This window comes from Panthera pardus, unplaced genomic scaffold (assembly GCF_024362965.1).
Source record: "Panthera pardus isolate Hobbes unplaced genomic scaffold, ASM2436296v1 HiC_scaffold_10, whole genome shotgun sequence".
NCBI classification, from domain to species: domain Eukaryota; kingdom Metazoa; phylum Chordata; class Mammalia; order Carnivora; family Felidae; genus Panthera; species Panthera pardus.
In genome coordinates, this window is record NW_026526655.1 from 26705442 (window position 1) to 26733113 (window position 27672).

At 37.3% G+C, this 27672-nt stretch overlaps 1 protein-coding gene across 1 annotated transcript in view; it reads right to left on the minus strand.

Annotated features, from left to right (window-relative positions):
• The window catches only part of UNC80 (unc-80 homolog, NALCN channel complex subunit), a 225344-nt gene that overhangs the window by 64444 nt on the left and 133228 nt on the right, over window positions 1–27672 (minus strand). Inside the window, 11 exon segments of the mRNA XM_053905349.1 lie at window positions 3068–3169; window positions 3890–3979; window positions 5634–5728; window positions 7677–7860; window positions 11442–11528; window positions 12554–12654; window positions 15682–15825; window positions 17502–17633; window positions 18251–18437; window positions 20447–20578; window positions 21078–21259. Of these exon segments, the coding sequence (XP_053761324.1) occupies window positions 3068–3169; window positions 3890–3979; window positions 5634–5728; window positions 7677–7860; window positions 11442–11528; window positions 12554–12654; window positions 15682–15825; window positions 17502–17633; window positions 18251–18437; window positions 20447–20578; window positions 21078–21259 (1436 nt within the window).

Genomic DNA, 27672 nt, shown 5'->3' on the forward strand with positions numbered 1-27672 from the left:
ACTGATTCCATTCACAATTGCACCAAGAAGCATAAAATACCTAGGAATAAACCTAACCAAAGATGTAAAAGATCTGTATGCTGACAACTATAGAAAGCTTATGAAGGTATTGAAGAAGATATAAAGAAATGGAAAAACATTCTGTGCTCATGGATTGGAAGAATAAATATTGTCAAAGTGTCAATACTATCCAAAGCTATCTACACATTCAATGCAATCCCAATCAAAATTGCACCAGCATTCTTCTAGAAACTAGAACAAGCAATCGTAAAATTTGTATGGAACCACAAATGGCCCCAAATAGCCAAAGTAATTTTGAAGAAGACCAAAGCAGGAAGCATCACAATCCCAGACTTTAGCTTCTACTACAAAGCCGTAATCATCAAGACAGCATGGTATTGGCACAAAAACAGACACATAGACCAATGGAATAGAATAGAAACTCCAGAACTAGACCCACAAAAGTATGGCCAACTAATCTTTGACAAAGCAGGAAAGAACATCCAATGGAAAAAAGACAGTCTGTCTCTTTAACAAATGGTGCTGGGAGAACTGGGCAGCAACATGCAGAAGGATGAAACTAGACCACTTTCTTACACCATTCACAAAAATAAACTCAAAATGCATAAAGGACCTGAATGTGAGACAGGAAACCATCAAAACCCTAGAGGAGAAAGCAGGAAAAAACCTCTCTGACCTCAGCCGCAGCACTTACTTGACACATCTCCAAAGGCAAGGGAATTAAAAGCAAAAATGAACTTGGGACCTCATCAAGATAAAAAGCTTCTGCACTGCAAAGGAAACAATCAACAAAACTAAAAGACAACCAACGGAATGGGAAAAGATATTTGCAAATGACATATCGGACAAAGGACCAGTATCCAAAATCTATAAAGAGCTCACCAAACTCCACACTCGAAAAACAAATAACCCAGTGAAGAAATGGGCAGAAAACATGAATAGACACTTCTCTAAAGAAGACATCCGGATGGCCAACAGGCACATGAAAAGATGCTCAATGTCGCTCCTCATCAGGGAAATACAAATCAAAACCACCCTGAGATACCACCTCATGCCAGTCAGAGTGGCTAAAATGAACAAATCAGGAGACTATAGATGCTGGAGAGGATGTGGAGAAAAGGGAACCCTCTTGCACCTTTGGTGGGAATGCAAACTGGTCCAGCTGCTCTGGAAAACAGTGTGGAGGTTCCTCAAAAAATTAAAAATAGACCTACCCTATGACCCATCAATAGCACTCCTAGGAATTTACCCAAGGGATACAGGAGGGCTGATGCATAGGGGCACTTTTACCCCAATGTTTATAGCAGCACTCTCAACAATAGCCAAATTATGGAAAGAGCCTAAATGTCCATCAACTGATGAATGGATAAAGAAATTGTGGTTTATATACACAATGGAGTACTACGTGGCAATGAGAAAGAATGAAATATGGCCCTTTGTAGCAACATGGATGGAACTGGAGAGTGTGATGCTAAGTGAAATAAGCCATACAGAGAAAGACAGATACCATATGGTTTCACTCTTATGTGGATCCTGAGAAACTTAACAGAAACCCATGGGGGAGGGGAGGGAAAAAAAAAGAGGTTAGAGGGGGAGAGAGCCAAAGCATAAGAGACTCTTAAAAACTGAGAACAAACTGAAGGTTGATGGGAGGTGGGAGAGAGGGGAGGGTGGGTGATGGGTATTGAGGAGGGCACCTTTTGGGATGAGCACTGGGTGTTGTATGGAAACCAATTTGATAGTAAATTTCATATTAAAATAAAAAAAAAGATCTTGCAGTTTTACCCAACACCTCACATTTTGTAACACATTCACAATTCAGGTAGTTAATACTAACTCATATATGTGTGTGTGTGTATGTGTATTTTTTTATTTTTTATTTATTTTTTATTTTTAAGTAATCTCTACACGTGATGTGGGGCTTGAACTCACAACCCCCGAGATCAAGAGTTGCATGCTCCAGTAAGCCAGCCAGATGCCCCAATGCTAACTGTATTTTTAATTATCTAATTGGTCTAACTCTGTACCATTCTCATTCATTTCATGAAGGTATTTGTGAACAGTGTGATGCCAAATTGATCTTGATATGTGCAAAAAACCTGAAATGATAAATTATCCTGAAATTCTGGTTTAGACATTTTATTACAAATAAGTGAATGTAACATATAGACTGTATTAAAATTGTATCATTATTAGAATTGTGGACTGTAGCAATATTTTGCATGCAAACTAGTGAATTTCCTTATTCTGGTCTTCAATCTTAAAGATAAGTACAACTGCTTGATTACATTCCTCCTGTTTTAAGGGAAGTTAGTAACATGCCTAAGGTCAGATGACTGGTCAGTGGCAGAGCTATGACTGTGTCCAAATCTGTATACCTTAGTTCACTGCTTTCTCAAGCATAATACATTTGTCCCTTTTATTTTATTTTTTTTCCCAGCTAGTGTAAACATCTTGGGCAAACTTCTAATAGCTACATTATGTGTGCTTCCAATCCTGTTTTACTAAACTGTGAAAAGAAAACTTGGAAACTAGTAGGTAAATAAATTAGATTTCTAGTGGTAGGGCACCTGGGTGGCTCAGCCGGTTAAGCATCTGACTGTCTGTGGCTTGGGTCATTATCTTGGGGTTCGTGAGTTCGAGCTCCACATTGGGCTCTATGCTGACAGCTCAGACCCTGGAGCCTGCCTCAGATTCTGTGTCTCCCTCTCTCTCTGCCCCTCCTCTGCTCATGTTCTGTCTCTCTCTCAAAAATAAATAAACCTTAATAAAAATAAAAGAAAAAGATTTGTAATGTTTATACCCAACAATTTGTTATAGTATTAATCCAACTGAGTGTTCCTTAATACCTCTCCATTATAATCCCATTTGTGAAAACTAACACAGTATTTTGGGGAATTATTGATCAAGGGCCTATCTATCAACTCTCTCTAGAGAGGATTGCATCAGAATCACAGAATCTCAGGGTTGGCAACAAACACATTTACTGATCATCTATCCCAATGACTTGACAAAACCATATAATAAAACAGAGATGGTCAGGCACCTGTTTCTGAATGAGCTCCTGTCCTTTCTCTGGATGCATATGCACAAGATTCAGCTGTGGAGATACTGACCTCCGAAAAGGATAAATATCCCGAACATAGGTCTGTGGCAGGATTACACAAAGAGAAAACAGAGTTCAAATGATTAAAACTTTACTGTCATTTCCTCTTTACCCAAAGGTCAAAGAAAGCTATGTATTTGATAATGGTTTAATCACTTTATGCTTCCCAATTCTATAAAATCCCAGGGAAGATAAACCCCCCTCCTCAGGAACGTGTCAAACCATTTAGGCTTAGCACCCTTTCCAAACACAAGGGTGCTGCATCAGGAGCAGAGGAGCCAAAGGCAATTTAATAAATGACATTCTGGAGGATGGTCACTGTAAAGTGATGTCAATGATCTTCTTGAGGAGCCCTTTTGGTCATTAGGTCAGGTTATCACGGTCATGCTTAACATAATAGAAACAGGAACAACAATGACATTAGCATTCCAAATAGACCATAGTTATTATATGGGCAACTTAATTTTTCATCAAGAGGTGATAGTAATGAGTAACATAGTGCTCTACTTGCCTTATATCCTTTAATTATTGCAACCTATAGTAGATAATATCATCATCATCTTCATTTTACAGACAAGGAAAATGAAAGGTAACAAGGTACCATGACTAGTCCAAAGCTATGCTGACAATAAGGTGGTGTCACCTAAGTGACCATTTTCCTAACCTCTAAATGATACCTCCCTGAGTGAGAGGGACATTCAGGACAGGCATGACAAGTTCCTGACATAACTAAACATGAGTGCCATTACTGCATGGTCTCACCTTATTGTAGTGGATAAGATTCCACCGTTTATCCATGAGAAAATAATGTGTTGACTGAGATTCTGGGATATTAAAAAACTCCAGACACTCCTAGAACAATAACAACAAATATAAATAAATGTTAACCCGGAACATATTATGTGCCAGGTAGTAAGCTGAAAGATACAAATATCCTAAAAACAAGGTAACGGCTTACAAGGATTATTATATCTAATATACTTTTTATATGTATATATATGGATACACATTGGATTTGGATATACAGTTCCGAAGAATGATACAATAAAGACTAGTCATGTAATATAAACCATCTCCTCTCCATGTGCTAAAAGATATACAATTAAAAATTCAGATGGAGTAGTGAACTGTGGAGGCATACTGGCGTCTACTGGTCTCAATGTCAGGAAGAAAGCATGTTTAGTGACACCATGAAACATAATAGAAACTACAATTCATTGAGCAATTATTATATAGTGTATTCTAAGTTCAATGCTTTCCATGTAGACAACTTGTATGACTTCACTAGTGTGCCAGTACTGGTGAAAAAGAATCCGAGCCCAGAGAGGTCCTGTTTGATGTAGGACCTGTTGGTTCTAGTGGAATCAGGCTTTGGACTTACTCTGCCCTCATGCTACTCTGTCATTCAGTGTGAGTTGGAAAATGGAGTGGTTGCTGAAGTTTGCTCCATTAGGCCTTAGAAATTCTCTGGAGATGTCTGGGTGAGGCCTGAGGAGGTTTAATGACCCTTTGTACTGAAATAAGATATACAGGTTTGGTACAACTGAATTTTTCAGAGGCCTTTTCTGCTTATGTCTGGGTCTGGAGCTGTGTTCCAGGAAATCAGATTACCAAAAGTTTGGAATCCAGGTAAGTTGGGAATGGCTGTAGTAGTTTATTTATTACCTTATCTTAAAAACTTTACAGGCATGTGTAACCATGGATTGCCTTTTTTTTGGAGGAGCACAATCTCCATAATCATTAAAACTACTTTCTTGACCCACCTGATTTATTCTAAGGTATGTGTTTTCTGCTTCTCCACTAATTTCTGTCAGTGCAAGTCAGACTGGATCCATGCAACTAGATGCCACAGAAAGTGTCTCTGGCAGGATCATCAGCCTGAGAGCTGGCAAACCCAGGGCACCTCCAGCACTACCCCAAGTGATGCCAGGAAGCTTCTAAGCAGGAAGAGACAGCATTCCAAGGGGAGTTAGGAGGACACACTAGAGCTTTGGGCTGCTGCTTTAGCTGAGAGAGAACCTGCATGCATTTGCACCTCAATGCAGAGCAAAAATGTCAGTGTGGGGGAAAATTATGCAAGAAAATAGGGGAAGTGCACAATAGTGGAACAGATTCTACAAGAGATAAATAAATGCATATATTCATTTGAAGACAGAAAAATGCCACTTAATTCTAAACTGGGTGGTCAGTAGCCATAGTTGTAGACATTGTGCATTAAAAAATCACTTCTGTCGGGGTGCCTGGGTGGCTCAGTTGGTTGAACATCCAACTTCGACAGGTCATGATCTCGCAGTTCATGGGTTCCAACCCCATGTTGGGCTCTGTGTTGACAGCTCAGAGCCTGGAGCCTGCTTGGGATTCTGTGTCTCCCTCTCTCTCTGCCTTTCCCCGCCTGCCCTGCCCCCCCCCCCCCACCCTACCCCTGCTCACACTCTGTCTCTTTCTCAAAAATAAAAAAAAAAATAAACATTAGAAAAAATTCATTTCTGTCCAAAGCCATCCCTACCTTTAGCAGGGCTTCAAACTGAGTGTCCTCATGGACTGGTAACTGGGTTGGGATATCACACTCATTCTGTCCATGAACTACCAAGGTTTTGGTACCTATAGAAGGCAAACACAATAATAAACTGAACTCTGCTATAAGAAAGTTTATATTTAAGGCATAAAATATTAAAATATTATCAATAGGCTGATGTTTTTCTTGTTATGATTGTTACTATTAGTGAGTGCTTAAGGTAAATTATCCACTGAACAAATATCACTCCTTTATTTATAGTTAAATATATGTTTTAAATATATTTATTTATCAGGGGCACCTGGGTGGCTCAGTCAGTTACGTGTCCAATTCTTGATTTCAGCTCAGGTCATAATCTCACGTTTTGTGGGATCGAGCCCCACATGGGGCTCTGCCCTTGAAGCACACAGCCTGCTTGGGATTCGCTCTTTCCCTCTTTCTCTGCCCCACCCTGCTTGTGCTCTGTCTCTCTCTCTCTCTCAAAATAAATAAGCATGAAAAAAATTTAAACAATATTTACTTATTAAATAACAATAGCTACCATTTATGGAATTCCTGATAACTTTACATGTATTTTATATGCAAAATTATATTTAAATCTCACAGCAACCCTATGGTATGGGTATTATTATTTTCATTCTACAAATAAGAAAACAAAGAAAATAGATTCTTACAAGTAAGAACGTATAAGTAACAAAGACACATTTATTTAGTAGAAGAGTTAGCATTCAAACCTTAAGCATTGCGACAATATATCCCTTATTTTAAATGAGATGATCTTGCAATAATGGTTGAAAAAATATAAACAAGAGATATGAGCAAAACCCTGACAAGTTTCCAAAATGTAGTTTAAATTTACATTTTCTCAATTCTACTTGGCTCTGAGTTAATACTTATTCTACTTCATTCATTCATTATAAGTCTTTGCAAACATTATGATATACCTTGACTTTTATTTTTATTTTCTTAATGAATGTTGGCATTTATTTATTTATTTTATAAGTTTATTTATTTAAGCAATCTCTACACCTGACGTGGGGCTCAAGCTCATGACCACTGAGATTAAGAGCTACATGCTTTACCTACTGAGCCATCCAGGCGCCCCAATACCTTGATTTTTAATGAGCTGTTTTTAAGTATATGAATGACAATATGAGTTTCTTTGCTATAATAAAAACTGATCACTTTGTTGGATAACAAGCATTATGGAATGCTTGCTGTGAATCAGTTACGACAGCACGTGTTTTACCTACCTAGACTCATTGATTACTCGTGATTGTGAATGATGAATCACATCCTTATCTTACACATGAGTAAAGACAGCCTGAAAAGGTGATGCACTTTTTCCTAGCTAATGTTAATTGAACAAATAATAAATGGCAGCAACATGACTTTCATGGCCTGCCATACCCTGTGTTCTTATCTCGATATAATTTTGTCTTTCTCTTAATTTTAATACATGTATCATCTCATATTTCCTTAGTCACTGCACCAGGATAAAGACTTGGCAGAATTCGTATCTTGAACAAAAACCAGTTATCCGAAGCGAAAAGGAACTGCAGCTAGAGTTTACATCACACTTCATGTTCTTTTGTTCTTCTCCTTCTTCCTGCTTGTCCCTTTTCCAATTTTTCATAAAGCCACCTCTCATACACTTTACAAAGATCTGGGGTCCATGCCATGCAAACAATATTATTCCCCTTGCAGTGCCAAACATTCATTCAAAAAGGCTTTCTGTGCAACTGGCCCTCTGTGATAGACTTAAATAAATCTTCAACCTTGGCAGCCCTTCAAGGGCTGATTCACGTGGATCTTAGTTCTGATGTCTCCCCTTTCATCTGGCAATTGCAGACTTTTAAAGGGTCTATTGTATTTCTTCAGATCGTATTAAACAAAAATTCTTTGATGCACTCAACACCGGGGTCAGGACTCTGAAAATTTTCTCATGAATGAGAGAGACAGTTGGTCTTTAAAAGGGTTATTTATACTCTTAAAAAAAAAAAAGTTATATCACCCAAAGCAGTAGCAGATTACCTGGCATGGAAGCAGTCACCAGGAGCTTTACCTCACACTGCTCCTTCTTCATGGTCTGCTTCAGATCCTTGAAGAAGAGGCCTTCCACATAGCCCACCACCTCCCACAGGAAAGTCAGAGTGGCTGAAATGGCATCCATCCCCCACTCGCAGGGGGTCCGCACAAAATACATGATTAATCCCACCTAAGAGAACAGGAAGAGGTCTCAAAGCCACAGTAATCCTGAGCAAACATTCTCATTTCCTTGGCTTTTCTTTCCTTAATTAAATGTTCTTTTGTGCCTTCATATTCTCTGCTCAACAGGTCCTCTAATACTTTCAACGGGCATGAGCAAGAGAGGGTATAACTGGAAAACCAACCAGAACAGGTTGCCATATATTTTTGTTATCACTAAGATGGTGATTTCTCAAGAGGAAAGCAGAAGATTGTTTTTCCAGGCTTCAAGTCCCTCGGTAGCTCAAGTACTGAGGCCACCCCAAATTAATCTCTACATGATGTTTGCCTAAACAGTATTTGCAGCTTGGATTATATCTAACAGTCTGAACCAATGAACACTCTGCTTGGCTAAATGGTGAACTTAAGAGTTTTTTGTTCTCGTCACCTAAAATCTTGAAAAGCTCTGTGTCCTTTGGTACATGTTTAAATTTACACTTAAAATGTTTCATCATAAAGTAATTTTTTTGTTGTTAATAGGAGTAGAATATGTTAAACACTCTATACATTGAAATAAAGGGAGGATTGACTATATTGGAATATGTATTTCCACAAATTTGATGAAAGAAGTTTTAACTACCCTATTTAACAGTGCACAAAAAATCATAAAGAAATTATGTAAAATTTTTTCCCCACTGCGGCTTTTTCTATTGTTTCTTGAAAAATTTCTTAATCTTAGAAAACTTTCTAGTTATTTTGAAAGAATCAGCCTATGGTGTCACTAACCTAAAATTGCTTTGACAGTTCTGTAGGCTAAACACCCGAATGAGGGCCAAACCTCATCTCTAGTAGAAATCTACCAAAGACAGGAAAAAGACAGGAAGTCCTATGGGTTTAAAGTGCCTTGATCCATCAGAAATGAGGCTTCTCTAAAAATCATGAAGCACATTAGATTCTTTCTCTTATGTATCTGTCAATGCAGTCTGGTGGTATTGGGGATGGTCAGGGAGAGCCTGCAGAGGAACAGTGGTTGAGAGGGCAGACATACTGAAGAAGTGTTAGTGCATATTTGTAAATTGAAGATTTGGAGATTTATTCCCTTAAAACTATCTGGGCACCAAATCCCTTTGAAAGTTTTCACATCCCCTGCTCCCAAATGTGCTCAAACCCCAGGGTGAAGATCAATGGGTCAAAGTTAAGCAGTGAAATGTCTCTAACAAAGTCTGGAAGAGATGGGTCAGTGGTCCCAACATCCCCACTATACACATCCTTAATAGTCGTTAGAGAAAAGAGATATATAATAAGGGTAATGGTTTAAAAATGACTCTGCCCTTCACTGTTTTGCTGTTCTAAGTATAAGACCTATTCTATAGTCCACTCAAGGCATCCATGTGCTTGGGATTTGGGGAAAGATTAGGGTTTAGAGAGAAATGCAAAAACCAGAATTTATATTCAAGTACAATAGGATTATACAGCAAAGCCAAAGTGTTGCCAGGCCTATTCTTTATTAACTGACCTAGTCAGTTACCTAGCTGGGAGCACCTATGTGGGCCAATAAGGTTTATTTTCAGTTGACAGAAGAGAGTATGGCAAAAACGGAAATGAATGTCCATCTTCTTATCCCAGCGCTAAAAGACAATGGAGAGCAATGGTCCTGGTAAGTATCCCCCCTACCCAGTGACCCAAGGGAATGGGCAGACACCTGAAGGGGCTTTTGCTTCCAGTCTTTGGGTCTCTAGCAAAGGTTCAATTCAGGGCCTTTCAATATCACCCTGGATGCCACGTGATAGGTCACATACTTAAACTGAGGAAGGCCCTGACATTTGACTTTAATAACCTACCTTTGGTTTTTGCGTGGTGTAGACAGGACCAAGAAGTAGCATAAAGTGTGGCTGGAAAGCTTTCTGGATAGAATTGCCACAGACTGATGTCACCGAGCATACTGCACCAGTCAGCGGCTTTCCTAAGCTGGAGCCATCTGGGACATGCAACTAAAACTTAGAGGTGTGTGTAGCACCAGCACGAGCCGAGGTGAGGTTGTCTCTCAGCAGGCACCACGTGGAGCCCACAGGACCCAAGTCATAGCAACCATGGGCATTGGTTTCCACTAGCCAGGCATCTAGCAACCAGCCAGATAAAGAACGCTGTCTCACAAAGGGAGGAGCCAGAGCAAATGTTGAATAATAGATAGAATGCTCAACGAATGTAGGAGTGCTGAGAATACTCACTCCGATTTTGTCCTTCCATCTTGTTTGTGTTCATGCAGTAATTTTCCTTGGGGCTACATGTTCCAGGTCCCTTGGAGGTTAATGTATGCCCTGACCAGAAGGCAGGAAAGCTTGTTCTGAGCTTCCTTCTGGTGCACAGATGGTACCACTTTAGATAACTACCTGTTCACTTCACCTCATTGCCCTTGCTCTATATAAAAGCTGTAGATGATGGTGTGGACTTCACGGAAAAGAGCTGCATAGCACTTGGATTGGCGTCTGTTCCATCTCCCCCCCACCCCCGTCAGTAAGTTACCCCGAATAAATTCTGTGTGAACAGAATGGAGTGGCTTGCTTCATTTTTCCATATCAAAGGGCCTCAGTCTGGAGGATGCTGTCCCTCCTCCACCTTCCAACAACAAAGGTCTTTTTTCTCTCCAACTCCACATAGTGTTTACAGACGAAAGAAGTTGGAAAAAAAATAGGATTCCTAGGGGTTTTTTTTAGCCAGGAAAGACCGAATGCTATCCAAAGTTACTATTTATACGTTTTTATCAGTCTGAACTTAAAAGTGGATTTGGACACTTATTTATATTCTTTCCCTTGTCACCCGGCTGGTGGGCACTCATGAGGAAAACCAAATCAGTCACAGACAAGAGAAAGGGATTACAAATTTTCTCTGCACAGAGGAGCTGTAATGTTAAATTTATCATTTCGCTGCAGATGCATTTGGATTCCGCTTCTATTTCCCTACCTGCTAGAAGACTGACAATAGTGAGGGAGAAAGTTCTCCCAATGCAGACATTCACTTGGCTATCTGTCTGTCTGGATTAAGGTGCAGTTTCAAAGAACAGGCATCAGGCTAACCGCCCCAAAACTGCATATCCATTTAGGGTATAACATCCTAAAGAAACTGGTAAATTCTAGAGGGTTCAGGAAGGAGCTGTCAGTATGGTTTAAAGCAAAGATAGTCACTATGGAAAAATACACTCACAAATACTTTCCATCTAGGGCAACTATTTGCCTCTGTGTGTGTGTGTGTGTGTGTGTGTGTGTGTGTGTGTGTGTTTTAAAAAGCAAGATAGAAAAAGGGAAAAATGACTGAAATGACATATAAGTTTTCACAACAGAAAACCCAAACTAAGAAGCAACATAAGGAAGTTGTATAGTGCCAAAGGAAGGCAGAGATGAAATGCATGTTTATTGAGTGCCTACTACATGCCAAGCAGAGTGTCAGGAGGGGCTTCCCTATACAAACAGGGGTGAATTTAGCTGACCATGGTTTACCTCCAGTCACATAATTAATGGGGGGGTTTATTGAAAAAGTTTCCTATGAATTTTTCCTCATGTTGCTGCTTCCTAATTGGAAATGAACATTTACAACTTACTGGAGGCTGAAACTCACCAAGTAGTTGAATAGGATGTGAGATGTCTGGGCAGGAAAGTCTCCAATATTTAAGAGAAGTTTCCGCAGCATGTACATTAACTCATCCTGAAAGAAGAACAGAATGTCCACATCTCGTTCAGCTACCATGCTGTAGGACATAAATTTAAATTCTTAAAAAGTGGGGGAGGTTCCTGCTTTTCCCTCATGTTGATTTCTATTATGTTCAGCATTTTAATATAGTATATGTGATACTTATTAAACAGTATTTAAACCAACAGTAACACCTTTGCTTAGGAGCCAATCTGAAATAACTGAGCAGTAGTTAGACAAGTTTCTTTTCTTTCTTTTTTTTTTTTTTAATAAAAAGTGAGACCGTGTCTATAGGTCACAGGCAAATCACAGGAAAGGTATATATTTAGCCAATTCTATTTGCTATGACTTCCAGGTGTGATGCAAATGTCAGGCAGACCTATCTTGAGATACCATTAAATATACATGGTTTCATGGACTTCACAGGTCTGCTTCCTGGGTTTTGAGTCAAAGAGATAAAGTTAGGTCAAGAGGGAATAAATAGAGATGTCTGTAAGTCACCTTACCTTTCAGAAACTGAACTTGATCTTCTATAGAACAAGACCATAACACAGAAATGAACAAATACTTTTAATCATCAGTGTGTTTTGCCATTGCTCAGAAAACTACTTTATTTGTCATAACCTTTTTACACAGGTGGCCTGCTGAATTAGATTGTCTTGATTAATGGATAGTTTCAACATATTCTAATAATCCCACCTGTATCACAGACTACTAAGCAATCAGAATTTAATAAATATATTCATTACTAAGAACACTATACTGAATTTAATCTTTGCTTAAAAGACTGAAAATCTTTCAGTAACTTAGGTTCATCACTACCAGTGCACCAAACACAAATGGAGACATCAGTACATGGACAAATTTGAAAGAAAACAGCAAGGTTTAGTACTGCTCATCATTACCATTTCCCAAAGAACTTATTTGCTGTGTATCAGAAATTGATGTTCTATGCATAGCACTACGAAATCCATTGTTTGCTTTTAACAGTGTTCACCTACAGTGCTACACAGCTATACTACAAAGAAAGAAGAATTTACTTGTCTATTGCTGATGGTCAGTTTTTCCAGAAAATGTCGAAGAACCGTCGATGGATCTTCAATTAGACAATTCCATAAGACTTGTTGGGCCACAGCACTCACTTCAGAAGAGAGAAGACATTGAGCATTTGTCTTAAATAAAGTATTAGATAAACTATTCAAACAATTTACTAAGATTTTAATTAGTATCTTTTTTTTTTGCCTTAACAATGTTCTGTAAACACTTTTTCTGTTGAAAGGTAGGTATTTGTTCTCACTGTTACTTGTTTCTGAACATTTTCACCTATAAAGAAAAGGTAACGAAAAAGTATAGGGTGGTCTTTAGATTTTAGAATTGCTTTTGTAAAGAATACATTTGTGATTTACAGTGATATATCATTCAGCCTTAAAAGAGAGAAATCTTGCCATTTGTGATAATGAAGATGGACTTTGAGGGCATTATGTTCAATGAAATAATTCAGACAGAAAAAGACAAATACTGTATGATCTCACTTATATGTGGAGTCTAAAATAAACCAAACTCATAGATACAGAGACCAGACTGGTGATTCCCAAAAGAGGGGGTAAGGTAAATGTTTGAAGGTGGTCAAAAGGTAAAAACTTCTGATTATAAGATAAATAGATCCTGAGGATGTAATATACAGCATGGTGACTAGAGTCAACAATACTGTATTGCTTATTTGGAGGTTGCTAAGAGAGTATATTTTAAAAGTTCTCATTATAAGGTAAAAAATTGTTACTACGTGTGGTAATGGGTATTACCTAAACTTATTGTGGTAACATTTCATAACATACACATATATCAAAGTATTATATTGTACCCCTAAAACTAACACAATGCTATATGACAATTATATCTCAATTTAAAAAGAAAGAGGGATGCCTGGGTGGCTCAGTTGTTTAAGCACCTGACTCCTGATTTCGGCTCAGGTCATGATCTCAGTTTGCAAGATCAAGCCTGGTGTCAGACTCTGTACTGACAGCATGGAGCCTGCTTGAGATTCTCTGTTTCTCCCTCTCTCTCTCTCTGCCCTTCCTTGCTCTCTCTCTCTCTTTCCCTCCCTCTCTCAAAAATATATTAATAAATAAACATTTTAAAAAATGAATAAAATAAAAAGAAAGACTACATTAGTGAATCTTTGTTTTGGAAATTACCCTAATTTTAGGAGTGATAAATATTTGTCAAATTAAAGTCATATTTTAATATTGGTTGCATGGAGAAATTTCTAAAGTAATTATTTGGTTCTTAGAAAATGTGTTTTGGTTTATAATGCATATGAATTAGAGATGATCTTTTACTGTTCATGTGAATGCTTTAAATAGTATCTCCTTTAGTGAGATGAAGTAGTTAAGCCAGTGGTAATTAGGTTCCCACTCCTATGAGGATGTCTTAGGAATAAATAATTATTCCTGATGTGAAGAAAGTGCTTCTACTACTTTGGGGAAAACAATCAGGCCAAGACTGCCTGGAAGTGCCCAAGCTAGGAAAGCAGGTGGGTAGAAGTCAGTGGTAGATAAGCACTAGATGATCTTTAGTCTAAATGGTTTAATTAGTTTAGTGTTCTAAACTATAAATATGGAATTCAGCATGAATGTGTCATTCGGTCTATATTTTGCATAAATGATACCATCTTTTTGCATCAGAAACTAACTTTCCAATTAAAAGTATGGGCTATATAAATAAATAATATGAACAAGAGATATGTAAATACAAGCTTTAGTTTCTGTGTGTCTTTATAAATAATTAAAATAGGTGTAGGTTTTTCTTAGGTCAAAACTGGTTGCAAAACTATCTTAGCATATTATCTTTATTCTAATTGAATAAAATGAAAAATACAGAAAAAGACAGCTGACAGTAAGACTACAAATCATAGAAACAACTTATAAACATTTTGCAATATGTCCTCTCATACATGTGAAATTTTTATTTACATGTAGTTTTAAATAATATGTAGAAAATATTCCTTGGCACTCAGTTTTTTACTTAGCAATATATTAAAAACTTAATGTTAATATTCTACTAGAATGTTATTTCTAATGTGCATATGGAGGTACCATGTCTAACTAATTGCTTGCTGGAAATTTAAACTCTTCTCAAATATTTGTTATTTTAAATAATGTACAATAAGCAGAAACCTATAAAGACCCTTATATAGCCCTCGTTGCCCTAGGAAATTGCTAGAAGTCAAAATCTGTATCAAAGAGCTTTCACACTTTTAAGGTTTTTGACACCTATTGTGAAACTTTGTTCCCAGAATGCTTGTATTGAATTCTATATTCCCATCAGCAAGGTGTGAGGTTTCTTTTTTCCCTGAATCTTTACCAACTATGGGTATTTTCATTTAGAATAATTTTTTCACGGTAGCTGTACTTGAGCATAGCATAACATACAGAAAAGTTGAATCACTATGTTGTGTACCTGGAAGTAATATAACATCGTATGTCAACTATACTCAAATAAAAACATAATAAAATAAAAAAAAGCTTTGCAATTTTTTGGCTGAAATATAAAGTTTCTATTGTTGTCTTAGACAACAATGTTGCTTACAGATGTTATTGGCTTTGGGCCATGTATTTATATCCTTTGCCCGTTTTTCTGTTGGGCTTTAAAAACATCATTATTGAGTTCTATGGGCTTTTTAATAACAACATTAGAAATATCAACCTGTTATCTGTCACAAATGTTACTCATCTTTACCCATAGTTTATCATTTCATTTTGCAATTATTGTCTTTAGATTAGTACCTCTGGAAAGGTAATCAAGTGGGACAGATGGCATCGGTGGTGTCAAGCTAATAGCTAAGATTTCCAAGGTGGCCGGAATTGCCATCTGATGTCCACGGGGTCAAATAAGTGTTATGCAGTTTTCTAGTCGTAAATAACACTCCTAGACCCAAGTATGTATTTCAAATGCAACTTCTTGGTCATAAAGTTAGTGGGACAAGGAGATGAAGACAGTGATCATGTTAGTATAGTATACTACAAATCTGTAATTGTAGTTTGTACATAAAACAAATCAACATGTGACCAGTAGTTAATGTCTTCGAAAGCATCCTACTGTCCTCCATCAGATAACAGCTTCAGTGTTTTGTGAGAGTTATTGATGGGTTTACTAGTCAAAGCTATACCTGCTACGCCATCTTCCCGCACCTCACCATCCTCCATTAGATGAACAATGGGCAGCACGGCTGCACAGATGCATGCTGGGAACACTGCTTGAGGGGGCTGAGGCACATGGTGGTTTGGTGTGTGTTCAGTAGTGTGCTCCTCATCTGAAGAGAGAGACATCATTGGAGGGCTTTTCTCAGTATTGTAATCCCAGTGCAACATTTCTCAGTTCAAAGCTTGCTTATTTAACATCCTTTTGGTTATAGATATCTAGGTGCCTCAGCACCCTTTGTTGAAGAGACTCTTCTTTCCTTATTGGTGTTTCGTGGTGCCCTTTTAAACATGACAGCGGCATAAATGTAATAGTTTACTTCTAGTCATTCAATTCTAGTCCATTGATTTACTGTCAATCTTTAGTCAATACCACACAGTATTGATGACTACAGCTTTACAGTAAGTATTGAAATTGGGAAATGTGAGTCTTCCAGTTTTGTTCTTCATTTCCAAGATGATTTTGATTATTCAAGTATGTGGAGTAATCAGAACCCTCATACTTTTTGGAAGGAATGTAAAATGACACAGCTGATCTTGAAAATAGCTTGGCAGTGTACCCCACACTTGTACATCACTGTTCGTAGTAGTATAATTTATAATAGTCAAAAAGTGGAAATAAATGTCCACTAACTGGTGAATTTATAAATAATGTGGTATATCTATATAATGGAACATTGTCTAGGGACAAAGAACTGATACATGAGACAACATGGATGAACCTTGAAAATGTGCTGAGTGAAAGAATCCAGTCTCAAAAGGCCATATATTATATGACTCCATTTATATGAAATGTACGGAAAAGCAAATCCATAAAAATGGGAGATAGATTATTTATGGCCACTGATTAGAGAAAGTGTGGATGAGGAACAACTGCTAATGGGTATAGCGTCTCTTTTTGGATGATGATAATATTCTAAAATGAGAGGTGATAATCATCATTCTATTCACACTCTATAAATATACTAAAAACCATTGCATTGTATACTTCAAAAGAGTGAATATTTTTGGTACATGAATCATATCTCAAGAAAATTATATCTGTGATAAAAAGTATAAATGAGCCTTTGGCCCAATCCCTATAAGTTGTGATTAATCCACATCGGTCATTTTTGAAGTTCCTGAGGGTTGTGCAGCCGAGGGTTGAGAACCACTGGTTTCTGTACAACTTTCTAATAACTTTATAAATCAGTAATGAAATTTATGTTATCACGAGGCAGTGAGTCCCAGACAGTTATTCATGAGTAGAGAAAACATACTTTTTAAATTCTTGGAATTGAAGGATATCACATTTCCCCCCTGGAATCAGATTTCATTACAGAAGTAACATGAGTTGTGGTCTTCCTTTGATTTTTCAATTATTCCAGAACAGCATCCTATAGCATTCTAGTGGGTCTTGGCCACTCATTGGAATCTCCACCCGAGTAGATTTTAAAAATACTGATGTGTGGGTCCCATTCTTAGAAATTCTGATTTGATCTTGGGTGTGGCCTGGGTATTTTTTTAAAGCTCATCAGTTGATTGTAATGTGTAGCCAGGGATGAAACCCATCAGCAATATGATTACTTATAATGTAGTTAATATAGAGCCAATTTATAAAGGGTAAATTGCTGGGAAAAAAAAAAAAGAGTACCACTTAATCTAATATTTATTTTTTGAACTTTGAGTCATAAAACAAGTTATTTAATGAAGACAGTGTGGTGAAGTATAATAATAATATTAACTGGAAAATGTTTCAAAACACACACAAGTCATAAGCAATAAATAACAAATTTCTAAGAAGACACACCTTCGGCACTGACAGCTGAACGCACAGACCAGACTGACCCTCGGCGGAAGGAATAATTCCTATGGGAAGTGCTGGAGGTACAGGATGGACTCACAGACAGTCGACGGGATGCCAGATTGGTGACTTCTTCTACTGGCAAAGAAAATGAGGAATGTAACCTTTGGTTTTGTAACAAAAAAGTCATCATCGTCACAACTATAGCTGTACTTATATCACAGGTGTATACTGCTCTCAGAGCATAAGGCTTAAGTAAGTTAGAGTGTACTTATGAATGGAAAAAAATATTTTAGAAAGAAAGGCAGAAACTTTGTCCCATAGATTCTACAAAAGCTGGGCAGAGAATCACTTAATTAGAATGGTTCATAAATTATTTTCTGATACCAACCAACAAATTGGCCGCATTTGTCAAGGTTGATAGTTAAAATGGACTAACCCCATTTTTAATGATGAAGGATTGATTGCATTCACTTCAATATACACTCTGGATTTAGCTGTTCTCTGAATCATAATCACTTCTTGGTTCATTATCATATTGGTTCATTCAATGTGACTAACTTCCTCCTCTGTAAACAAGCCAACTCTAGCAATTAAGAAAAGAACAACTTCCCTCCTCTTTCTTGGATAGTGTCAGGAGGTGAGAGAGAAAGAGGGTGCATACCACCTTATATCACAGAAATGTTTATTTCAAAGCAAGTCCTTTTCATTCCCTGAGACTGAGCCCCCCAAGAAGTCCCATGTATAGAGGGCACCTTCTTCTTCTGGTTCTGAGTTGGGTGTGCAGGTGGGTTCATAGCAAGCCTCCTGGGTGATGGGGATGGCGGTGATGAGGCTGGCTTCTCTACCAAGACGTTTCTTCTCTTCCTCCTGTTGCAAGTTCTTTAAGATGTGTTCTGCTCTCTGATGGGAGCGGGACACAGCACGGGCTGAAAAGGATTTCTGTGGAGACATGAAGACCAGTTGATCTTATAGAAACTGTTTTGCAAGGTCATAGACATAAAGAGTGTTTCAATAGAATTACAAAATGTGGTACTTTGTTCTCAGGAAATGGTAGGGCACCCATGGTCTAGTTTCATGGCTATTTGTTTTTCTATCAGATTTCCAGGTTGTTTGTAACTAAGCTATTCATTTTCATTCAATGAGAATAATTCTTCAAGAATATCTATAAGTTTTGGTATTTCACCTTTAGAATTTGGGGTGATATCAATGATCCACTCTTTAAACATTAAAATGAAATAAAGAAGTTTAATATTTATTCCTTTCCATAATTTTTTGAAATGATTTTAAATGAAGGACATTTATTTCATAAAGGTTAATAAAAGAGAAAGAACCATGGAAAGGAGGAGGAAAGAGAGCTATCTCTTACATAAAACAATTAATTATATGATTTATTTTATTTTTGTATCCTGACTAACTACCAGACTGTAAATATTTAATTATTGCAGGTAAATACAGTGGGACACTGTAAATACTTAACAATATTTGTAGAAACAAAGTTAGTGAATAGAAATAATGAGAATTGATAGTGTTACTAAGGTTGAATTCAGGATCTTAACATAAGACTAAAGGTTTCCTATGCAGAATGGCACAATAGCAATTAAGGGCATTAGATAGGCCACATGGCAATTTATTTGCAGAGCTAGGGGTTAAACTGATTTATTATATTAAGGTAAGGTAAGAATTATGTAATGAGAGAAAGAGAACCCTATCGAATCAGGGGTCTTGGCTTCAAATTCATTGTGAACTTGTGATAGAGAGTGTGTTTGGCTCAAATGAATCCATTGTCTATTCAGGAGACAAATCAAGGATTCTTATGCCAGGGGTTCAGATGCTGGATTTATTGTATATACGGAGAAAAAACCAGGTGTGCCTTTCTCTTTGGCATTAACACCATCAGATACAAAAGTACTATATGCAGAAGAATTAAAATATTTTGATGGGTTAAGAGCTCAAACAAACAGTTCTCCAAAGAGAACTACAATGTCAAGAAAATATGTGATGTGCAAAAACGTTCAAGCTAACTTCATATATCCAATAAACTTTTTAAAGAATTGTGAACAAAAAAAACCAATGACTTTGTTTTTTGTCAATCAAAGTGGCATTAAAAAATAATACTAGCTAATTTGAATAAAGACAAAACACTTTCCTATTCTATTTTACGTGGGTAAAATGATAAAATCTTCCTGGGGTTATTTTGTGAGGTGTATTTAAAATCTTTAATATTTATATACCAATTGCCCTAATTCCATGGGAATTTGTGCAAGAAAATAATCATAGATTTGTGCAAAGACGTATGTTCTTTTTCTCCTTTTTTGCTTTATTTTCCATATTTTCTACATTACTCTTGTAATTTAGAAAAATGCTATTCAACAGGTGAAAAAAGCATACTTTGAAGACTCATTTTTTTCAAAAGGCATATATTCTTGGTTCTATGAATATGCCATGTTCTAAACTTAGCTGTTTATGAATTGTATTACATATAGAGTGTCACATTAAAGTACATTAAGACCTGAGGTCTCAGAGCGATATTTGTGATGATGATACTAATGATCAACAAAATGAAGAACAGACCAACATCCAAACAAAGAAAAAAGAACTGCCAATTCAGTTCCTTTTTTTATCCAGGGTCACTCTCATTAACTTTTGGGTAGCTTGTGAATTACCAGTTAAACGAATGTGTTTGTTTTATAATAACTAGGGACAAAAGTGCTACCCTTGGCCAAGAAATCAATGCCCAATGTTTTTAACAGCTGTATAAGGTGGCTGCTATTGAGACTATGATTCTATTCATAAGAACAATGACCTTTTATGATTTTCATGGCTGATTTTCTGTGTTGTTATTCCATTCTTATGACAAGAATTAACAAACTGTCTCACATACTCATTGTCCTTCTCTCTTACATGTACACCAAGGAGCCTGAAGATACGAGAAAATGCCTGTTACTCACAGACTGGTCTTCATTAATGGGGTCCTGGACACTCCCGCTGCACTGAGGGACCCATGGGGGGTCAAACATTGGGACGGATGGCATTCCAAGCACTGGCGAGGGCAGGGTGAAGTTTATACTGGGAGGTGGGATCTGTTAGTTGACATCAGAAAAATGAAGTCAGGTGAAAAATAAGCTAGAATGGATCTGAAGTATAATTATGAAATAATATTATAGAGTACATGATGTTATAGAGCACAGGATGAACATCTCTGGGTCTCAGCTTATTCATTAAAAAATGAAAGGTTTTAACTCTATGATCTTTATTTGTGTTAATTACTCCATCCTCCAAAAAAACATCTACATGTATAGATACAGCGAAGTGTCTAAAAGTTTATACCCCAAATTTTTATGTTTACCTCTTGGGATGGTAGTGGGATCTTGAGGTTTATAGAACACTGATTTTCTTACTTTACCACTCTTCTCTATTTCTATTATTAAAACAAGAATTCATGCATATATGAGTTAGGTTTACTTACATAATCAGAGAGAAAAAGAAGCATCTCTTGGGCCACACACCATGGATTTAAGGATTTAAACAAGTCTTGGGTTAGTTTGCTAATCTAATTCCTATGGGGAAAGTATCCCTCACCTTAAAAATCTGCTGTGCTCCTTCCTCCATCCGGGGCCAGACCTGGTAGCGAAACCTCCAGAGTGTGTGGAACTTGAGAACAGCATTCAGCCTCTGTACAGTCTCTGGGTGGTGGAACTCTGACATCAACATGTCAGACACAGCCTCAGGGACTTTCACCGCACACAGCAGGAACATGGCAGCTAGAGACGGCCAACAATTTGTCAGCTACACATCTTTTAAATTTGGTTGGTTCTTGGGGATGGGGACAAGTGGGGAGCTATTCTTGTGTCTTGCAAATGACTCCTGAGCTAATGCAGCCAGGCCACCGGCATTGGCAAAAGCACATCTTATTTCAGCTGCTGGAAACCAAACATAATACTTTGTGCCATCCACAATTTTCCTATATCTGGTGAGGGCAGTGACAGTGTGGTATTTCAGTAGAATACCTCATTCCAAGCAAGTCTTCCTTTGGCTCACAGTGCAAAGTGAATATGTGAGGAAGCAAATGAAAAAAAGGCAATTATATACCAAAATATCCTTTTTAGAAAATGGTAAGAGTCATCTCATAGTAATCCAGGGACAGTATGTAAAAATGTCCATTAAAAACTGTCCCAGTTACATTATATTAAAAATAAAATCCACATTGTAGACTGTATTAGAAACATCTACCCTTCTGAGAGATAGAAAAGATCAAGAAGCCCAAAGAGATTTCATGAATCATGATACCATTGTTGTTTTTAATTTTGGGGAAAGCCAAATATCAATATGAGAAAGGTCAAGTGCCCTGATAAGTTACAAAGTTAATGAATAATGGGGCAGAAAAAGACACTCTGTAGCATGGATGAATGAGCCAGTGTCAATCATAAAAACATAATTTAAAAATCTCTCTTGTACTTTTTCCTGGATCATCAAAAAAATACTTAGACAATTGTGTTAGGGTAGCTAGGATTGAGTGCCAGGTCTGAAACCTCTCTGCTATGTGTCCTTAGGAGAACCTCTCAACTTCTCTCAGCCTCTGTTTCTTTAGGGTCAGAAGGTCAATGATGATGATGACGATGATGATAGCTGCCTCCAAATTTGTTGTCAAAATAAGATAAAATAATGTATGAGAAAGTGCTCTGTGACACGAGAAGTCTACACACTTCTAAAGCAGGTTTCATTTTTTAGAGACAATGTGGCATATGGGAGGGACATCTATGTGTGTGCAGTCAGAAGACCTGGGTTTGGTTTCCCAGCCCTGCTGATTCTGAACTGTGTGCACTTGGATAAGCCCTTTGACTCTCTTAGTTGCAGTTTGCTCATCTATAAAATAGTGGTTTCAAGGATCCAGTAAGACAACTGGTGTGCTATAGTTAGTTCTATAAGAAATGTTAGCTACTGTGACCATTAGCTTTTGATTATACTTTTCTTTATCCTACTAGTTCCTTAAATCTCCACTCTGTCTCCTTCCATTACTTTTCTTCAAAGTGTACTCTACTCTGTCTCAACTTTTAAACACCATGGTTGCTCTTTACATTATTGCAGTTGGAGCTCTACCTCAATCTCTGCCCTGAAGCAATTTTCTGGTAATGATCACTAATCAGTAGACCCAGTGGTTTTGTTTGTTTGTTTGTTTTACAGCATTTGTTTCCTTTCAGTTTTTAACACCTTCATAAAAATCTCTCTGATGAGCTCTCCTCTTTGGCTTCCATGGTTTGAGGTTGAGTTTTTCTCCTACTTTTCTGGTCATTTTTCAGGGTATTCTGCTGGCTGCTCCTCTTCCTGTCTCTGAAGATAGAGAAGGTCAATGGCTTAGTGCTCATCCTTCTGCTCTTTCCTCTCTATAGATTCTTCCCTTGGATATCTCATCCACTCTTACTGCTTCAGAGACCACATAGATCAGATTTCCCCCCCAGTTTATCTCTACCTTTGACTTTTTCCTATTAGCTTTAATGTCACATCACTGGCTATATGTCGCCTTACTACTTCACTCATTGCTGCCACATTCGACTTGGTAACAACACATCCTCTATATATGACATTACTCATTGGCTCAGAACCCATGAGTGGTTTCCCACAGTTCAATGGAAAGTCCATACGTCCAAGTGTGTCTTTCAAGGTCTGTTACAATCTGAGTCCCACTCACTTATCTAATAATGGAGTGGGGACTCCTCTACAAAAGCCACCCCAGTCTCAGTTCCTCTTCATGCTTTCCAAATAAGTCCCATGCATTTCCACAGCCCATGTGGCTTTGCATACACCATCTTCTTCTAGCTTTTATTAAAGCCCGGTCTACCTGTTCATATCTTACATGAAAGTTTCCATGGCTGTCTCATACCTGGGGAGTGTGCCCTTCCCTACAGCTCTCCCTGAGAAACATGTGGTAGAGAAGCAAAAATCTAAGCTTTAATGTGAACAAAAATATTTTACAAGACATTTGTTGCAGTGTAGTATAAAAATCCAGAATAAACCTAAATTCCCATTAGTAGGTCCAGGTTAAATAAATTATTATGCCCATTCATTCAATGAAATATTTGGTGGCCATTAAAAAGAATGAGGTGAATCTATAAGCAGATGTTAAAAATGGTTTCCTAGGGAGTGCTTCTAACAACTTCTCATTGGGTGCTGCCCAATTTGAATTGGTTTTTGTTCAAATAAACTCTTCAAATTTTTAGTATACCCCAGTTTATCTTTTAACAGTTCTGGTGTCACAAGAGGGAACCAAAGGGGACCCTGATGGCCCCCAGGAGCAATGAGCAACCAAGTATAGGTACCTATGGAGCGCCTGAACTTGCTGCTTTCTTGCTACCTACCTCCAGAGGTTATGGGTAAGTCCCTTACCTGGTCCTGGATCCTAGCTCTGCAGCTTCTGCATTATGGGCTTATAGACTTTATTTGAGCATTTCTTTTTCTGTATTGGGTCTGGAAACTGGCCTGAGTTAGCCTGGGTCAGACTGGGTTCCAAGGACTGATTCAGATTTAGAAACTGGACTGGGTCTGGGGTCAGAAGTAAACTGGACTGGTCTAATATGAGGCCTCAGGTGAATAAAATTTTGTTTTAAGGCTGAACAAGTAAGGTTAACCTTACCAAAGATAGTCTTGAATCACGAAGCCACAGTGGATAACTTAATCATCTCAGATAAGCTCATTCATTTATGAAAGGCCCTAAAGAAAAAAGGGTCTCAGCCAGGCACTCACTATAATTGTTATTTGAGATGGCTCTGGATTTGGGGAGGGTAGTATGTTTTGCATCATCTTTGTCCCCTCTTGTGTCCATGGGGTTGTTCAGTACTGCCAGAAATATTTACTATTTGTCTCAGATGAAACCTGAGAAATTATTCAAAAGGATTTATTCATTCATTCATTCATTCATTCATTCAAATAGCTCTATGGTCAGAAGTTGGCCAAATTGGAAATTGATATTCAGAGCTCCATAGAAACTTTTTCTTTTAGGGCTTCTCTCCTAAGTCAAAATGAAACTAAGAGCCCGGAGGGATAGAAACATTCTGAAGCCACTGTGGAAGGATTTACTAAAACATTCCAAAGAAACACAGTCATAAATCTAGAACATAGGAATCTTGATTTCCATCTTAGTTGATCTCCCAGATATAAAGAAGCAATTTGAGGATAATGTAGCTGGATGGCTGGGTAAGCATCTTGAAGTTCAAATTACAACATAGTTCTTTGAGGAATTAATAAATTATCTTCTACTTATCAAACAAAAACAGAAATGCAGCCCTAGAAACAAAGCATACCTATCTTCTCTACCAATCTCTAAACCCCTATTCATCTCAAAAGGCTTTCAGATATTATAAGAAATGTGGATTTAGGGAACAAAAGCCCTTCTTGAAGAAATTTACATCCTTTCTGTGTGCCTTTGAGATGTAAATGTTCTATCTGGTCTTCCCTAGAAACCTAGAGCCAAGTCGAAATGCAAACTTCAGGGAGGTGATTTTTATCAGAAAAAAAAAAAAAAAGGAAACTACTTGAGAAATTAGGTGAATGAAAATCTTTAGCCTTTTCCACAAATATCGGTAAAAGAATTAGCCATCTGAGCAAGTAATCTGAACTTATTCTATCTGCCAGAAACACACTTTAGATCCAAATGTTTTTTTCATAAACTAGTCAGTTTTGCATTATCACACCTGTCTCATGGCAAAAATTTTAAAGCAAATGCTACAAGATCTCTGTGTCTGTCTATATATTTACGTATGTCTATGCATGTATGTTGCAGATGTGTGATATATTCCTACTCCAGATGATATTGCCAAAATTAATTTGTAAAGAACTCTATTTATTGGATTAAAGATAAATAAGCACTTATATAAATCAAATATACTCTCAGAAATATAGAAACTAAATGAAATGTTTTTCAAGTTCAAAAACAAACAAAAAACAGAACAAAATCTGAATGGTGTGAAAAGAATTGTTTGAAGGCTTATAGAAAGGAATCTTTGAAAAGAAATTTTACATGTGGCTGGAATGGACGTATTTAAGTTTTTAAATAATGAGGTTTTTTAAAATGTTTATTTTTTTTTTTTTGAGAGAGACAGAAACAGAGTATGAGCGGGGGCGGGGCAGAGAGAGAGGGAGACACAGAATCTAAGCAGGCTCCAGGATCTGAGCTGCCAGCACAGAGCCAGACGCGGAACTCGAACTCACAAACTCACAAACTGTGAGATCATGACCTGAGCTGAAGTCGGACGCTTAACTGACTGAGTCACCCAGGCGCCCCTAAATAATGAGTTTTAATATTAAAAACACACTGGTAAAAAAATTAGAATTTGGTTTTGTCTCACCAAAACAAAACAAAACAAAACAAAAAAACCAAACTTTTCGTGGACTATTAGGTTTTCATAAAAGATTGTGAAAAGTGTTTTTTTTTTTTGTTTTTTTTGTTTGTTTTTTACCTTTTGGATAATCTACCTGGAAAATGAAGATTTTATGCCTTGCCAAAATAATTTACTGTGCTTCATGTTGTCTTTATCAGGTCTTTAATAACTCAAAAAAAACTCAATCCTTTTATTATTAAAAGAGCTAAATTTGGTTCAGAACTATGTAACTTTCTGTATTTACCTTTAAAATCCATTGTGGCTTAAATAGATAATTAAGTATTATTTCATAATGATCTGAGATCCTACTTAGTCAAATGTTCAAACTTTTTGACATTTTGGCAACTTCCCAAAATCAAATTCTAAATGAAGTCTTTTTGATTTCAAAGTAACTGGGTTTTCCCAGAGGGCCCCTAGAAAATCTCAAAGAATGTCTCTCGCCTCTGAAGAGAGATGTTAAACTAATTAGGTTTATTTGGCATGTTAAATTATGTGGAAGCATTGTCAAGTAAGAAGTGTTAATAAACATTCTTAAATTATATATGTATGGATATATGTTACCAATACAGGTATTCCAGAAACTGTTCAAAGTTTCTAGGAAGTTGTTAATACTCTCATTGTCCAATTATTATCCTAAATTATTGCATACCATAGAAATAACTCATTTTCTTTACCAAATGAACTCCCATCAGATCTTTAATCATGGCCACTTTTTAAGTCTTTTTGTCATTTGTAGACAGTTCTTGTTTTATTCTGATGCTTTGACAAAAAGCATCTTCAGAAAGATTCATGGTAAGATCATAAAACTGAACTGGTTAAGCATTTCCAGAACTAATGGAAAAACAATTCAAGTAGAACAAGAATTAATGATATGAGATTGAATGTATTGATGAGGATGATTAAAATTTTAAATAACTTTTTCTTTGAAACATTGCTGGTTCCTTAATGTTTTATTTTTCCAGATTTAAAGATACTTTTTTCTCTTTTCTCTTAAGCTATCTATGACTTAACAGTAATTTTATAAACCATATTGAAATAAAACATTCACTTTTCTCTTCACCTGATTCCTCCAGAATTCAGAAACTCATTGAGTATTCTTACTTTCATGACAATGTAATTATTTGCATAAGTTCAATAAGAACCTGTTTTTCATATAAGAGGGCACAACTGGAAACATTTGTTTTATCACTGAGACTTTGACTGGAATATTGTATTTGAGAACATGCATAAAATCAGATATGACCAGACAATTTTAAGGAAGTAAGGTTGACTTTATGGAGCCAATAATAGCTCATTGGAAAAACTGGCCTGGTACCTTGCTTACAGGATTCCCTGCAACCTTACCAGGTGAGTAAGAAAGGTCATTTCCGGGAAGGCCCAGGAAACTCAAGATATCCTGGGGACCTCAAGAAGATTGAAATTCAGCCAAATCTATAGGTATTCCAGGTGAAGTCTCATACTGAGTTCTTCTCTTGGTTTCTCAGCCTGGAGAGGTTTTTATTTTTGTTTTTTCCTGATTTTTTTTAATGTTTTTTTATTTTTGAGACAGAGAGAGACAGAGCATGAGTTGGGGAGGGGAAGAGAGAGAGGCAGGCACAGAATCTGAAGCAGGCTCCAGGCTCTGAGCTGTCAGCAAGAGCCTGACATGGGGCTCGGACCCAAAAACCATGAGATCATGACCTGAGCTGAAGTTGGACACTTAACCTACTGAGCCACCCAGGCACCCCTGGAGAGTTTTTCAAAATCCAATCTACAGGGGCGCCTGGGTGGCTCAGTCGGTTAAGTGTCTGACTTCGGCTCAG